Source organism: Bubalus bubalis, chromosome X (genome assembly GCF_019923935.1).
Source record: "Bubalus bubalis isolate 160015118507 breed Murrah chromosome X, NDDB_SH_1, whole genome shotgun sequence".
Lineage (NCBI taxonomy): Eukaryota > Metazoa > Chordata > Mammalia > Artiodactyla > Bovidae > Bubalus > Bubalus bubalis.
In genome coordinates, this window is record NC_059181.1 from 54,268,568 (window position 1) to 54,285,599 (window position 17,032).

Genomic DNA, 17,032 nt, shown 5'->3' on the forward strand with positions numbered 1-17,032 from the left:
CTCAACACATGTTTTCCCCAGCAAGACCATTTTCCTCAGGACTACTTTTTCAGGCCTTAGCCCTCTAGAGCTCTGCCCTGCTGGGATTTTCTGTATTTCTGCCAGGATAAGGGTCATTCCCCACGAATATGGATTCTGCTCTAGTCTCTCTACTGCTGCTCCTAGGAGGTAGAGAGCTGATTTATCCCACTCTATAACAAGCATGTTGAAAACCAGGGGCCTTATCTTAGTCAACTCTGCTTCCTCACTGTCTAGTATGGAACCTGCCACAGTAATTGAATGAAAAAATTAGTAAATAAATATCATCTGTTTATCTCTCTGTCCTCTCCTTTATTTATCATCTGTTTCTCTTACTCTGTCATCTTGTTCTCTGTCATCCATTTCTCCCTGTATAGTTCCCTGTACTCTTTCTCAGACTTCTCCATTTCTGTCATTTGTTTATATCTGTACCATCTCTTCCCTCTTATCTGTTATTTACCTGACCCATCTGATATCTGTCTTTCTCTTCTTGTTTCTTCTCCTCTCCTCACCTCTCCTTCTCTGTCCTCTCCTCTCTTCTCCCTTCCCCTTCCCTCTCCTTCCTTCCCTCCCTCTCTCTTCTTCCCCCTGCCCTCTTCCTTTCCCCCCCTCTCTTACTCTTGTCCTCCCCACTTTCTCTCCCTCTCTCTCTCTCTCTCTCTCATATCAATCATCTCTTTATCCTCTGGCACTACCTGTGCCCCACACATGTTCTTCCCCACTTGTAAGGGTGGCTTCTATTCATGTGAAATATACCAGAGCACAGGGATGGGTCCTGAAGAAGCCTGTCAGTGCAAGAGCTGTGGCTGCAGCCTCCCGCACCGGACAGGTACTGTGGTTGCATCCAGGGCCTTGGCCTCAGACCTGTTTCTCTTTATTCACCCCTGCCCTGAAAGCCAGTCTTCCCTGTTAGCCTAGTACCATGCCATCTATCACGTTGTCCTGTTCTCCCTGGCTGAAATGGGGGTTTCTTGCCAAACCTCTACCTACAGACTTAGCAGCCTCACCTCTGTGGCCATCTTGTCATTCCCTCTCTCAGTGCCTTTACCAGTAAGTTCTCAGGAACAAAGCCTATGCTTGATTGATCTCTGTATCCCAAGAGGTATGCACAGATGGTACACAGTACACAGACAACAAATGCTTATCAAATTGAATGAGCCCAAAACTGGAGAATTGGCAGTCAGTTGGTGTTGACTTGTTCAAGCTTCTCAGTGATTTACCTATTCCTTTCTTAGAGAAAAATGGGAAGATTGGCTACATTTATTTTTTTTCCAGAGAAAACTTAGAGTGGGCACACTGTTCATTGAGCAACAGTACTCACATATTCCACAAATATTTATTGAGCATCTACTATGTGTCTGGCATTGCTGTACATGCTTGGGATATACCCATGACCAAAAGAGCCCTATGACTCTCAAATTCTGAATGTCCACGGATTGTCTTTGGGGTGAAGGAGATTTGAGTTCTGGGAGCTGAGGGGGTAGCTGCTAAGATTTCTACACCAGTTCCTTGCAAGATGTGCTACTTCATTTAAGGGAAAGGGGGGGTGGGGGCGGAAGCTGCCTGGGAAGTGATTTCAGCTCTGGTTCCCTAAGTTGACTTCCTGTCCTTTTTTGCTGTAGGAGAAACGCCCCTGTCAGTAGGCCGCACTCATGGCATGTGGCCAAGCTGCTGGAGGGATGCCCTGAAGCGGCCACCACCATGCATTTCCCTTCTGAAGCCTTCAGCTTGTCCTGGCATTCCGGCTGCAACACAAGGTGAGTCTGGAACCTTCCCTTCAAGACAGGCTGGAGGCTAGACCACCCGGCCACTCAGGAGTGCTCTAGTCCCCGTTGGAGGCTATAGAGCCCAGAGTGCTATCCGGGAAAATGAAGGGGGGGGGTGGGGCAGTCCAGAGGGCCTGGCTTCCGGTCGTCATTTATTGCTAACTCTCTGTGACTTTGGGACAGTCCCTTTCCTTTTAGAAAATGTTTCCTTGAAATATTTCACATGGCTTGAAGACACCTCTCTTTCCTGTTCTTCACCTTATTTCCTTTGCAGTCTCTTTCCCTGGCTCCCCCATCATCCTAGTCTCTGTTGTCGGTGACCCCGTGACTGGGTTCTGGTCCTCTTCTCTAGCTATAGTGACTCACAGTGATCTCATCTAGTGTTTCTCATCCAACTCTGTCACACAACCAAAGCCTTCAGAATGGGGACCTCCCTGAATAACAGGGTCCACCTGCAATAAGGATGTCTCAATTTAGGGAGCTACCCAGCAAATGCAGAGAACTTTTTAAACAAGCCCAGAGCCAGCAAAGCTGCTAGCTTAAGCTGCCTTTTCCCTTCCACAGCAAGATCTTACCTCCGAGAAGGAATTTCTGTTGGTGAGGCTCAGGGAAGCTAAGGGCTGAGTTTAGCTTTGGTATCTTTATTTGATATCAGAAGCCAGGGGCTCAGGGCAGAGGCAGGGGCAGTTTTGTTCTGAAAGGATACACAGAAACACATTCTGAGCTTGGCTTCTGTTTAAGTGGGGGTGTGGCTGTTTTCAGCAGGAAGGGTGGTGGGGTGGATAGCAAATCTCCCTGCCAACAAGGAATTGATGGATTCTTAGCCCAGAGGTCAAGTAAGCGGAGTGGCTAAGGGGCAAGGCGGTGAGAAGGAATTAGAAGAGGCTAACCTGGAGGATCTTGTGGGTGCCTGCCACTGCTCAGCTCTGGGGTTCAGAACTGTGGCCTTTCTGAGCCGCCTGCAACCTCTGGGGTTCTAGTAACAGGGAGTTACTGGCATGACTTGGCTCAGTTTGGCTTTGTGTGTGGGAAATGGTACTTAAAATTCAAGATTGTGTTTGATCCTAGTTCCGTCATTGGTCTCCCAAGTTTGGCTTTGCTGTGGGGGATGAGGGCAGCCTGGGTGGGCAGGGGCCACTATAATGTCAATAGTCATAGTAGAGGGGATGCTGATAACAATACTCATGAAAACAACAATCAAGAGAGGTGCTACTCCCTCAAGAGAGGTTCAACACCCTCACTAGGCGCCTAGAGCTTCACTTTTATTATCTGATTTCACCCGCAAAGCAACCCTCTGGTACAGATACCACTATCATTTCCATTTAACAGACAGTGTAGCAGAAGAGCCAGGACATTAGACTCACAGAGGCCCGGGTTCAAATTCCAGCTCTGCTTCTTTAGCAGCTATATGAGCTTGTCGTTTTACATTCCCTCTCCAAGCTTCGGTTTTCTCATTTGTCAAGTGGAGATAATAATCTCTCCCCTTCAGTTTGAAATGAGACATTAGAAAGTGTCTGGCACATCATAGGTCCTTAGTAAACAGTGAGGAATACTATTATCAAGAAAAGAACAGGGGAATGCTAAAACTGTGGCCCTGTGTGGGCTGTGAACTAGAGCTGGGTAATCTTGAGAAAATTACTCCCTCACAATCACTTCCCTTTGTAGGGCTTGCTTGATTGACACCAGTGGTTCTCGAAACTGTGGTCCCTGAACCAACAGCTGTAGCATCACCCAGAAAACTGTCAGAAGTAAAAATTCTCAGGATCCACCCAGACCTAAAACTCTGGGCATGAGGCCTAGTCACTTGTGTTTCCTTGAACCCTCTGGATGATTCTGATGCATGATCAAATTTGAGAACCACTGATTTACAACACAGGCTGACTGAAATTAAATCAGCCCTTTAGGGCCCCTCTCAAATGCTAATAGTCAGTGCTTGTTTCTCCAAGCAGAGAACAGAGAGCTGGCTCCCAGGAGACAGCAACAGGCCAGAAGCAATTCTAGACTCACTTAAGGCAGAGAAACAGAGGACTACCCCTAGTGAGTTCTCGCACTGTTAGTCTTTGGATCTTGCCCTATTCTTCTTCCACGTATCGTCTTGCCTCCCATTTTACCACATTTCTGTGGCATCCCCAGCGTCCTTCTCTTCCCATTTCCCTTCCTTCCTCTTTTGCCGTATCTCCCTCTCCCTTGTGGCATGGGTGCCTCTGGGTTGTCTTGCCTTCTCCTGTGGCAGGGATGGCCAAGGTGGGGAAGTAATCTGGTGACGTGGCTAACTAACCGGTGTGTCCTGTGTCTTGCAGTGACGTGTGTGTGCAGTGGTGTCCACTCTCCCGGCACTGCAGCACTGAGAAAAGCAGCTCCATTGGCAGTATGGAGAGCCTGGAGCAACCAGGCCAAGCCACCTATGAGGGCCATCTTTTGCCCATTGACCAGAGCACATACCCCAACCAGCGTGACTCAGCCTATAGCTCCTTCTCAGCCAGCTCAAATGCCTCTGACTGTGCCCTTTCCCTCAGGCCAGAGGAGCCAGCCTCTGTGGACTGTATCATGCAAGGCCCAGGGCCAACTAAAGCCCCTAATAGTCGCCCTAATGTGGTCGAGACCTCAGGAGGTGGCTGGCGCACCAGTGGGGGTCACCTGACTGCTAGCTCCCAGATGTCATCCTGTCCTCAGGAGGTCTCCCACTCAGAGCCTGCCAAGGCTGCCAGGGGTCCCCCTCAACCTCCAGTGAGACGAGACAGTCTTCAGGCCTCCAGAGCCCAACTCTTCAATGGAGAGCAGTGCAGGGCTTCTGAGCTTATAGATTCCTTGCAACAGAAGGAGAAACCTAGCTTGGACACCATGCTATCCCCAAGGAACCCTAATAGGTTCTGCTGCCTCAGCGGGCAAGACCAAGTGACAAATGAGGGCCATCAGAACTGTGAGCTCAGCCAACCTCCTGAATCTAACCAGAAGGGCTCTGAGAATCTACTGATGGAGGCCTCAGCCAAAGCTGTTGGAGTCCCAAAAGCATGTGACAAAACTTCCAGCACAGGTTCCAGCCCACTCAACCAGGCTTCAGCAGAGCTAGCTAAGACTTCTTCTTTTGGCAGCTCTCCACACCTCACAGGACCCACAGGACATCGCCATAGTGCCCCTGAACAGCTGCTGGTGTCCCACTTGCAGCGTGTGCACCTCGATACTAGGGACAGCAGGGGGACAGAGCTCCAAGCTGGGCAGGATGGGCAGGAGTGGACCGTATCCCCTTTGCACATGCACAGTAGCCACACAAGCAAGAAAAGCCCATGTGCCCCTGCAGCAGGAACCCAGGACCAGCCGAGCAAAGACAGAAAGACCCAGCCAGTGGATGACAGACCTCTGGGTTCAGGTCATCAGAGTCCAAGCAGTTCCCCACATGGAGAGGCTGACGGACATCATCCAGAAAGAGGCTTCCAGGATCCAAACAGAGCAAGCAGAGCTGATAGTGAACTGGTCAGCCAGCAGTCCTCTGGCTCCCTTGGTCAACAAACCAGGGACTGTTCTTCAACCTCTAAAGTAGCTGGCAGCACAGAGGCAACTGAGGAAGGGGACAGTGAGCCCAAGGAGTGTGGCCGGGGGAGCAATAAGCGAAATGGAGGGTTCCGGGGCCGCTCGATCCAAAACCGGCGGAAGAGCGAACGTTTTGCTACCAATCTACGTAATGAAATTCAGAGGAGGAAGGCCCAGCTCCAGAAAGGCAAGAGTCCCTTGTCACAGCTGTGTTACACCAAGGAGCCAGTGGAAGAGACCGAGGAGACCCTGGAAAGTCCTCCACTTCCTTCCTCTAATTCAGCCCTTCTATCTTCATATAAAAAACCACCAAGCCCCAGAGACAAGCTCTTCAACAAGAGCATGATACTCAGGGCTAGGTCTTCAGAGTGCCTCAGTCAAGCCCCTGAGGGTCAAGAATCTAGGATTGGCTTGGAGGGACGAGTGAGTCCTGGCCAGAGATCTGGCCAGTCCTCTTTGAACCCAAACACCTGGTGGAAAGCATCTGACCCATCCTCGTCAGACTCTGAAAAAACAAACGTTCACCATGGAGTCTGTGGAGGCCACTGGAGATGGTCACCAGAGCACAACCTGCAGCCACATGTGGCACTAGCCATGGAAGGCCCTTCCAACCCAGGTGACAAGGAATTGAAAGCGTCTACTGTCCAAGCTGGGGAGGAAGCCATCCTCTTGCCCTTTGCAGACAGAAGAAAGTTCTTTGAAGAGAGTAGCAAATCCTTATCTACATCTCATTTGCCAGGTTTAACCACTCATAACAAGACTTTTACCCAGAGACCAAAACCTATTGACCAAAGCTTTCAGCCAATGAGCTCCAGCTATAGAGAATTGAGGCGCCATCCCATAGACCAATCATATCACTCCACAGACCAACCCTATCATGCCACAGACCAATCATATCATTCCATATCACCCCTTCAGTCAGAAACTCCCACTTACACAGAATGTTTTGCAAGCAAAGGTCTAGAACAATCCATGTGCTGTAAGCCACTACACTGTGGTGATTTTGATTACCACAGGACGTGCTCGTACTCCTGCAATGTCCAGGGAGCTGTAGTCCATGACCCTTGCATTTATTGTTCTGGGGAAATCTGCCCTGCTTTGCGAAAGAGAAATATGATCCCAAACTGCTACAATTGCCGGTGCCACCATCACCAGTGCATCCGGTGTTCAGCTTGCTGTCATAATCCCCAGCATGGTACCCTCGAGGACAGCAGCTTGAAACCTGGCAACACTTGGAAACCCAGGAAGCCGACAGTGCAGGTAAGGACTTGGTTCTTGGATGGATGAGCTTCATTATTCTCTTTGCAAGGAGAAAGCTAGGTAAATAATTTGAAATATAACAATTATAATGCCTTAAAATTATATAGTGCTGGGTCCACCAGCTGGTATCTTACTAACTTTGGGCAAGAAATCATCATTTTTAGAGGTAGAAGAAAATAACTTTGCTTCACAAAACCAACAGAAGTGGGCTTTATATCCTGACTGTATAATTGGTATCAGAGTGACCTTTTGCAAGTCATCCAACCACCAAGAGTTGCAGTTATGTGATTTTTTAAAGGGGAAAAGAATTTTTACCTCATCAAATGGCCAGTGCTAAATAAAGTCTTATTACCTCATCTTTAAATTGGAGGAAAAAAATGGCTGCCTTATGAATTAGTTGGGTGGATCAAATGAGTTTGTGTAACCTAGAGTGCCAGGCCCAGTACCTGATACAAAACAGCATGTACAGTAAGTCCCCTACATACAAATGAATTCCACTCTGAGAGTGTGTTCATAAGTCCACCCAAGTTAGCCTAGGTACTTAACTAACACAATCAGCTATATAGTATTGCACTGTAATAGGTTTATAATACTTTTCACACAAATAATACATAAAAAACAAATTAAAAAATAAAAAATAAACATTTTTAATCTTACAGCTCAGTACCTTGAAAAGTACAGGAGTGCAGTACAACAGCTGGCATACAGGGGCTGGCATCAAGTGAACAGGCAAGAGTTACTGACTGGAGGTAGCAGAGGAGGTGGGAGATGGTAGAGCTGAAGGATCGTCAGCAGTAGGAGATGGAGGGCAAGCTATAATTAATTTCACTCACGCCTGACGTTGATGGCACAGGTTCTGGTTCCTTGCTGGATTCAATTCTATCTACCATCTTGAAAAGAACAGTCTAGTGATGTCTAGGTAGTAGCTCTTTTATTTTCGTCATAGATGACCTGGTAGCCCTAGATTGCACTCTGAATGCCTGCTGCAACCTTTGTTTCATTCTACATTCTACATTCAGGTCCTGTACTTCAAAAGCTAACAGTGCCTCCTCAAATAAAGAAAATCCCTCTGGCGTTTCCTACATCGTGTATCTCTTCAGTTATTCTTCCTCTTGTCACTCTGCTCTCTCAGTTACTTTCACTTTTGTTCCCATCGTTACTGCTTGGCACTTCTTAGCAGTACTGCTTTTATGCTTGCTTCTGGAAATCCTGGGCTTGAAATAAAGATACTGTACTACTGTACTCTACACAGTACTGTACCGTTAAGTACAGAAAAGCACAACCACTTGTAGAGGATGTGTGCACGTGACAATGTACACCAGACATGTGAACTAACTTACATGATTGGACATGCGAACATGGTATTTGCATCTTTGAAACTTGAATGTCCGTATGTAAGGGACTTACTGTATTGCCTTTCATTTCCTGCTTTAAAACTATTTGGAGCTGTAAAATTTGCAAATGTCTCCCAGGTTTTGCTTCCAGAGGTCTGACTTTTCTGCTCTTCTGAAGGACAAATCCTTTCCCTTTGCTCCAGTCTGAAGAAGAGACCCAGGTCTAAATTGGCTGTAACTATATACCCTAGTTATGATCTACATCCCTAATACAAGCCACCACCATCCCCCATGGTATTTCTAGGACGTCCCATGCCACTGCCAGCTCACTGCCAGACTCCTTCCCATAGCTTTCCTAGTGCCACCTTTTGGCTGGTGCATTCAAACTAGAAGTTAATTCCTGTGTTGAACTGTTGATGCATAGACTGACACTTCTGAATGACTTAGCATATGTAATTGCTCAGTACATATTCTTTGTTGAAACAAAGGAATTCCCTGGTGGTTCTGTGGCTTGAACTTTGCACTTCCACTGCAGAGGGCAAAGGTTTGATTCATGGCCAGGGTACTAAGATCTTGTATGCTGCCTATGGCACAGCCAAATAAAAAAGGAAAAAGACACTTAGGGGTAAAAGAAGCCTTACACAAGAGAGTACGTACTCTACTATCCCTTCATATAAAGTTATAAAACAGCTAATCTATAGGAAAAAAATTTCAAAACAGTGGTTGCCTATGGGAGGTGCCACAGAGATTAACTGGGAAAGAGCATGGGGAAACTGTTGTGTGATGATCTATATCTTGAAAAGAGAGTTACACAGGTGTATACATTTTCCCAAACTCAGCAGATGTATACTTAATGTTTGTGCATTTACTGAAAGGAAATTTTGCCTAAAATATTGTAAACAAATATCGAACTTTATTTAATGGATATGTATGCTTGAGTTTTTGAAATGCATTGATCTATGCAGCTTATTTTCTAGTTTTCAGCATACAGATGTTACACATATTTGTTATATTTATCTCTTAAGATTGCATGTTTTAATGCCACTGTAAATAATATTGTTTTCTTAAGATCAAATTAAAATTCTTTACTACCATATAGAAATGCTATTTAATTTTGTATATTGGCCTTGTATCCTGCAACCTTGCCAAACTCACTTTTCTTGATAGATTTTAAAAGATTTTCTACAATCATGTCATCTGCAAGTGATTTTGTCTTCATTTCCATTGTGTATGGCTTTTCTAGGAGAAGGGGTCCTATTGCACTCCCTAAGACCTTCAATACAGTGTTTAGTAGAAGTGGTGAGAGCAGATACTGTTGCTTTGTTCCCAATTTTTTATTATTAAGTTTGATGTTAACTGTAGATTTTTTGGCAGGTGCCTTATAACAGGTTGAAAATATTCCCTTTTATTCCTAGTTTATTGTGATAGCTTTTATCAAGTGTGGATGTTGGGTTTTTTCAAATACTTTTTCTGTATCTATGGAGATGATCATATAGTTTTTCTCTTTTAATCAATTGATATAGTGAATTACAGTGATTGATTTTTAAAATATTTATTATTTATTTGGCTGCATTGGGTCCTAGTTGCAGCGTGCAAGGTCATCTGTTGTGGCACTTGGGCTTTTCCTTGTGGTTCTTGGGCTTCTCTCTAGTTGTGGTGCAGGCTCAGTAGCTGTGGCGTATGGGCTTAGTTGCCCCAAGGCATGTGATATCTTAGTGCCCTGACCAGGAACTGAACTCCCGTCCTCTGCATTGGAAGGCAGATTCTTAACCACTACCCCACCAGGGAAGTCCTACATTGATTGATTTTTGAAACAAGAACTAGCCTAGCATTGCCAGAATAAATCCCACTTGGTTATGACATCTTAGCCTTTTTATATGTTGCCAGATTTGATTTGCTAATAGTTTGTTAAGGTTTTTTTGTTTGTTTGTTTATTTATTGATGTTTCAGGGATTTTAGTCTATAGTTTTCTCATGATGTCCATGTCTGGTTTACATATCTAGATATTGACCTTACCAAATCAGTTGGGAAGTGTTTTCTTCTCTCCTATTTTCAAGAAGAGTTTGTATAGAATTGGCTTTTTTTTTTTTTTCCTTGCATGTTTGTTAGAATTCATCATTGAAGACGTGTGCCTAGAGTTTTCTTTGTGGAAAGATTTTTAATGACGTCAATTTATTTAATAGATACAGAGTTATTTGTGCTCTCTATTTCTTCTTGAATGAGCTTTGGTAGTTTGCCTTTCAAGGAATTTGTTGATTTCATTTAAGTTTTCAAATGTATGGGGTAAAGTACTTTGAAATGCATAAAAAATTTAAGATGAATTTGTGGATGGATAACAGAACAAATAGATATGTGATAGGGTAAATATAGTAAAATACTAACTTAAAATCTATACAATGGTGGATATACAGATATTCATTGTAAACTTGTTCAACTTTTCTATATGTTGGAAAATATTCATAATAAAATGTAGGGGGGGGGAAGGAGAGGAAATATGAAATAGTGGTTTAAGGGCATGATGGTAGAACCAGACTACCTGGGTTTGAATTCTTAAGCATTCCCATCTAAAAAATGGGAATAATAATAGTACCTATTTCATACATTGGTTGAGAGGATTAAATGATGTAACATATACAAGGCACTTAGAACAGTGACTGCCAGATAGTAATTATCTTTTAAGGGTGAGTTATTATCTTTTAAAATAAAGGGAGATTTGGGCTAACCTTGAGAAATTTTTGCCAAAAGAAGGGTCTGCAAGTAGACAGTGGAGGAAAAGGGTTAATGTTGGGGGTGGGATAAGCAGAAGATGGTTGCAGAATTGTCAGCCAGTAACTCCATGAAGGAAAGCAGTGAAATTTGCACATTGTAGTAGCTGGCAGCAGCAATACAGGTGTGCCTGTGCCCATCCATACCTCTTCTTTTATATTCTGAGGGAAGGACATATTGACCTCCTAATGTCTGTTAGATGAACTAAGTAGGTCTGCTTAGACGCTAGGCTTTTAGACATGTGGACAGCCATACACGAGGCACTTCGTGCCCATTTCTACCCCTGCCAGCTGAACTCACCTTCCCCTCAGACATGGGAAAAACTTTTAGCATGGGTTAGGATTCCCCAGCTTAGCTGGCTAGGTAGTTGTGATGGTGGCTATCTGAAGTAGGGTTGAGATCCTGCTCGTTATGCCCCCTGGACGTGGTTGGGAAGCTAACTGGCTCCTATTTGGTGCTGTTAAGAAAACTGAAATCAGCACACATCTAAATCTTTCATGCTTCATGCCAGTTAGTTTTGCATATATATAAAAGTATTTCATTTAGCAATTATATGAGATACGTTATAATAGGACCCCATTTTCCAGCTAAGAAATCTGAGGTCACACATCTTACAAGTGGTGAAGCCAGGATTTAAACAACATAATGATTACCAATATTTGAGTGTCTACTGTGTACCAGGTGCTGTTCTAGGTGCTTTACATGTATCAACTCACATGGTTGTCAAAGCAATCAAGAAATAGATACTGTTATTATTATGATCACTATTAAATAGCTTGAGAAAATGAGCTAAGATAAACTGCTGGGTAGTCTGCCTGAGGTCACACACAGTGTGGGATTTGAATCCATGTAGTGTAGCCTCCAAGGCCGGGCTCCAAGTTGTGCTATGCTGCCTCTCCATAAGCTGATTGCAAAGCCTATGCCCTCTCCAGTCTGGCAGGATGCCTTCTAGCAGTATAACTTCACTCAGGCACCAAGTTCCTACCATAATCAATCCTCATCCGCAATAAGTCGTGGAGATAACTGCCTCTTTGATTCAAAGAGTGCATACAATTTACAGCAACCTAAGTGGCTCGGCAGGGAAAATAATGTAAGGTGATACTGGGGACTTGGGGGATTGAGAGTTGGGACAGGACTTTGTTTGCTTTGGACACTGCTATTTTCTGAGCACTCCCCATAGGGCTAGACAGGGAATGGACAGGAAATCCTGGCTCCCACTGTGGCCGAATGAGTAATACTGTCTTTGAAAGCAGGGACATCTCACAAGGGCGTCAGGCACAATCTGAAGTTGAACAAGTGGTTTTTGCTGCTCTAACTTGACAGGTACAGGCAGAGAGACTGTTCTCGTTATGTGAAAGCTGTGAAACCTCATCTATTCTATGGCCACTAAGATCCCTAGCCTCCTACATGCCGAGTGCTGTACTAGGCATTCTCTGCACACATCCCATTTTATCCTCACTCCTGGGAACCCAGAAAGGCTAGATAGTACAGTCCTTATTTTCCAGATAGGAAGTTTGAGGTCCTGGGAGGTGACATAGCTGCTCTCAAATAAAAAATATCTTAACCAGAATGACTGACAACCACATCTTACCTACACAAGGTAGTAAAATTTTTTAACTGAGGCAAAGGTAATAAAAGCTTAAACAGGACCAATAATCGCATTGGGGAGAGAGACTTTGGAAGGTCAGTGAGGTTTAGGAAAAATTGCATTCCCAACGGACTAAGTTCTGAGTCTCTAGGTAGAAGGTATGGAATGCTGAAATCAGAGAGGATGTCAAAGGCAAATTTTCATTAGGCTTGGAGCTAGGATAGAAGGCAGGGACATTTCTACAAATGGCATATGCAGCTTGGGCTGCAGGGAAAGAATGCTTGGGCAAAGCCCTTATGGATAAAATGCTCAGGGTGAAAAGTCTGCTCCTGTAATATGGGGAATGTGGCACCCAGCACACATGTTCCCCAGAAATGAGCCTACCTCAGCCTCTTCAGCAGATCTGGGAGGAGGAGGAAGGGTCCCTACAGTACTGGGGTTGGCTGGCGTGCATGTTCTCTAGCTGCCTCCCCCAGGACAGGGTTGTGGCAGCAGGAGCTTTAGTTCTCAAAGTCATCTCAAGGGCTGCAACGTCCAAGAAGATGCTTTCTATGGTGGAAGAGGCTAGAGGAATGAGCAGGTCTACTGGGAAGAGCAAATAAAAAGATCTTTGCAAGAGCCAGAACAAACAGCAAACATGCTAAACTGGTTTTTAACATGGTTTGGGAGGGGAACAGAGAAAAAGGGTAACTCAGAGTTTCTAGACCACACTGCTGAGGTCCCTGAGTGCTATCTTAGACTCGGCATGGCCCCAGCAGTGCAGAAGGCCTCCTGACAGAAAGGCAGCCCTCTAGGTACATAGTTCTCTACCCTGCATAGGAGAGTAAAAGGAATCAGCTGGTGGGGGGCAGCGGTGGCACCTGGCCTTGGACAGGCTCCTGACCGATTCACAGTTTTGAAGCCGTCTAGATTACCTGGCTGTTCAGAGCTCCCCAACTTATCAGAATTTTGCTTTGCAGGAATTTCCTGGGGACAAATGGAAACCAATAACAGGAAACAGGAAGACCAGCCAGTCAGGGAGGTAAGTTGACCACTCATGGAGTTGGGTAAGTTAGTACCTCTGAGGTTTCTGTGGAAATTGATAAGGTTTTCTATTTGCTCTGTTTCCTTTGAGGAACCTGGTCTGGTGTCAATACCAAGGGGTTGACGTATAGATGGAATCCAGCCTGCCCCCCAGGCAGCTGGGCTATAGACCAAACTGACTGGTAGCACATTTTGGAATACATCATAGTCAGGAGTGTTGCGGGACATTATGCTTATCAACTCGGAGGCCTGAGGCAAGTGCCCAGGCACAAGGACATGGGGACTAGACCATGCTGAAACATAGATGGGAAGGCATAAACTATGCTTACCTTCCCAGTGGCCGCTGGGTGATTGGAGGGGCCAGAGAGGAGGCAAGGCTGTCCAGCTACTGCTGTGCCTTTGCTTCAGAGTGTTTCTTGTGTTCTGCCACCTCTTTTTATAGGACTCATTGAGAGCTTCAGGTCTACTCATTAAAAATCCAAGGCAGAGCCTGCTAACGATAGGTTAGAATTCCTGAAGAAGGTAGAAGCATTTTTACAAATGGTGTATGTAGCTTGGGCTGGAGGGGAAAGAGTTGCTTGGGCAGAGCCCTTAATAATGCCTTTAATAATTTATACTAATTTAATAATTTAATAAAAGGCAGAGCCCTTAATAATGCCCAGAGTAGAGACTCCGCTCCTGTAATGTGGGGAACATGGCACCTGGCACTCATGCTCCAAAGAGATGAGCCCACCTATCATAGTGATCACGACAAGGAGACAATTACCTCCTCCAGGGTCCTCTCCATCAGCCTGGTTGGAACCCCTTTTTTGTGACGTTTCTCTTCTATCCAGTGATATACTTTTCAGCCAGTTCTTCTCCAGGACAGTATTAGATATTCAACACAACCCCTTTCCTCAAAGAGCTCACAGTCTAGTAAGGGTGCTCGGTCACATCTGACTCTTTGTGACCCTATGGACTGTAGCCCACCAGGCTCCTCTGTCCGAGGGATTCTCCAGGCAAGAATACTGGAGTGGGTTGCCATTTCCTTCTTCAAGGAATCTTCCCAACCCAAGGATCAAACCCACGTCTCCTGTATCTCCTGCATTGCAGGCATATTCTTTACCCACTGAGCCATTGGGGAAGCCAAAATTATACTGATTCTTTTACTCAAACTCCACAAATGAAGGACAGGCAGGGAAGATGGCTTTTAGCTGTGCCTCTGTGGGGGCACCTAGGGAGAGGACTAGAATCTGGGTCTCTTGATCTCTGAAAATCCCAGGGTTCTTTCCAGGGCTCCACATTATCCCCTGTGACTTGGTAGTCAGGCAGAAATAATTTTGGTTTTCTTCTGACTCCAAAGTCTGGGAAACCTATCAGTTTTCCAGTTGGCAATGGAAAGAGAGGAAGTCAACATTTATTGATCATCTACTAAGTGTCATTCATTGGGTTGGATCTTCTTATACCCATAATCTCCACATAATCTCCAATTTCCACAACAGTTAATTGTACTACCTATTGTATAGATGAGTTCTAAAGAGGTTATATAACTTAGCTGAGGTCACACAGCTAGTTAAGTGATGGAGCCAGGACTCAGACCCAGGTTGGTCTGGTCCCAGAGTTCATGCTTTTTCCATTATAAGTGCTTCAATCAAGATCCCAGAGGAAACCCTTCAAATGGACCCCTCATCATAATATCTCAGGAATCTGAGGCCTGGGTGGGAATACTATGGGATTCTGTGGCTGGTCTTGATTCCTCATTATAGGCTGGCTTGTACCACGTTCTTGGTGAACTTTCACCATGTTCTGGTGGGTCTGCTGAGTTTCCCATATTAGACTGAGACTGTCGAGAAAGGAGACCACCCCTTGGTCATGGATGCCTCCATGCCTAGCACAGTGCCTGACACAGAGAATCTGCTTGAGATATTTTTGTCATTTGCTTACCAAATGAAGAAACAGAGCCTCTTCCACCATTAAATGGGTGAAATGACACAAAAATAATAATGCTGACTTAACATTTCTTGAGCACAGTGCTCGATTCTAGGCGCCATTCAAAGCACTTTGGAAATATTAAATATACCATAACCTTAAGGGGTATATACTATTAATTGGAGAGCCAATTGACAGAAGAAACTGAAGCACACACAGATAAAATCGTTTGCGTAATGTCCCACAGCTAGACCCCAGTTGTTGTTTTTCAGTCGCTAAGTCATGTCTGACTTTTTGTCACCCCATGGACTGCAGCACACCAGGCTTTCCTGTCTTTCACTCTCACCCAGAGTTTGCTCAAACTCATGTCCATTGACTTGGTGATGCCATCCAACCATCTCATTCTCTGTCTCCCCATTCTCCTCCTGCCTTCAATCTTTCCCAGCTTGAGGGTGTTTTCCAATGTGTTGGCTCTTTGCATCAGGTGGCCAAAGTACTGGAGCTTCAGACCAGGTACTCTAACTTCAGAGACACTATACTATGCTATGGTGCTTCTCCAAAATGGCTCTCTTACTAATCAGCCAGTCAAATAAGAGGATTTTATTTAAAACCTAGTGTGTGTAATGCCTGTTTTGAAGCAAGCAGGGAAATATTAGAGAAAAGCATCAGGAAGCATAATGCCTGCTCATCCCTAGCTTGAGCAAGGAAGACTAATCTATACAAAGTTAAGTATCAGTAATGATAAATTACCATTTGCAAGACAACCTAGGTGCCACCAGCTAAGTTATACATACTCTGTTTTATCTTCCCCAAAACTCTGTCAGATAGGCATTGTTATAGGGCATTGGTTCTCAAACTTGAGTGTGCATTAGAAACACCTGGAGGACTCGTTAAAAAAAAAAACTGGGATAGATGGTAGTTCCCACCCCACCCCCAGGGAGTGTGATTCAGTAGGTATGGAGCATGGCTCAAAATGTGCATTTCTAACAAGCTCCCCAGGTGATGCTGATGCAGCTGGTTCTGGGATCACATTTTGAGAACCATTGACTCAGATAAAGAATCTGAGGTTCAGTGGCGCTAAGTAACTTATTCAAGGTCTCACAGCTATTAAAGGAACAGGCCAGGTCTTCAACTCAAGCCAGTAGCTATAAGGTGAAAAGTGGTTTAAACAAACAAGAAAAGCCTGACACATTATAACAGGCCAATACATGTTAAGTATCACTGTGCCCTATTTAAGTTCATTGGGGGTTAAGAAAACTGAAGGCTGGAGTCTAAAGAAGGAAAGGACCAGACAGGACACTAAGCAGGCTGTATTGCAGGAATAAACCCTGCTGGTTGTTAAGCGTTCTGGCCTTGAAGTCAGTCTGTGTGCTAAGTTGCTTCAGTCTGACTGAAGTTGCCTCGTATCTGACCCTTTGGGACCCTCTGAACTGTAGCCCACCAGGCTCCTCTGTCCATGGGACTTCCCAGGCAAGAATACTGAAGTGGGTTGCCATTTCCTTCTCCAGGGGATCTTCCTGACCCAGGGATTGAACCTGTGTCTCTTATATCTCCTGCATTGGCAGACAGATTCTTTACCTGGGAAGCCCTTTGAAGTCAGTCTGCATGGGTTCAAATCCAGGCGTTCTGTTCTCTAGCTCTGTGAACTTCACATGTGGCTTTCTCTCCATGCCCCCCCCCAACCTTTCACTCCATCCCATTGGTTTCCTTATTTCTGAAATGGGCTAAGAGTACTTACCTTCTATGACTGTTATGTGGATTAATTGAGTTAGTATATGTAAAGCATTTAGGACAAAATATGGCATCATAAACCTTCAGTAAATGTTAGTTGTAAAGAGGAG

The 17,032-nt window shown here is 44.9% G+C and overlaps 1 protein-coding gene across 5 annotated transcripts in view; it reads left to right on the forward strand.

Moving 5' to 3' along the window:
- SHROOM4 (shroom family member 4) overlaps nt 1–17,032 on the forward strand; it is a 246,323-nt gene that overhangs the window by 196,153 nt on the left and 33,138 nt on the right. For all 5 annotated transcript variants that reach the window (XM_006059480.4, XM_006059482.4, XM_006059481.4 and 2 more), the window contains 3 exons: nt 1,641–1,775; nt 4,085–6,572; nt 13,220–13,281. In XM_006059480.4, the coding sequence (XP_006059542.4) occupies nt 1,641–1,775; nt 4,085–6,572; nt 13,220–13,281 (2,685 nt within the window). The remainder of the gene's footprint in view (nt 1–1,640; nt 1,776–4,084; nt 6,573–13,219; nt 13,282–17,032) is intronic.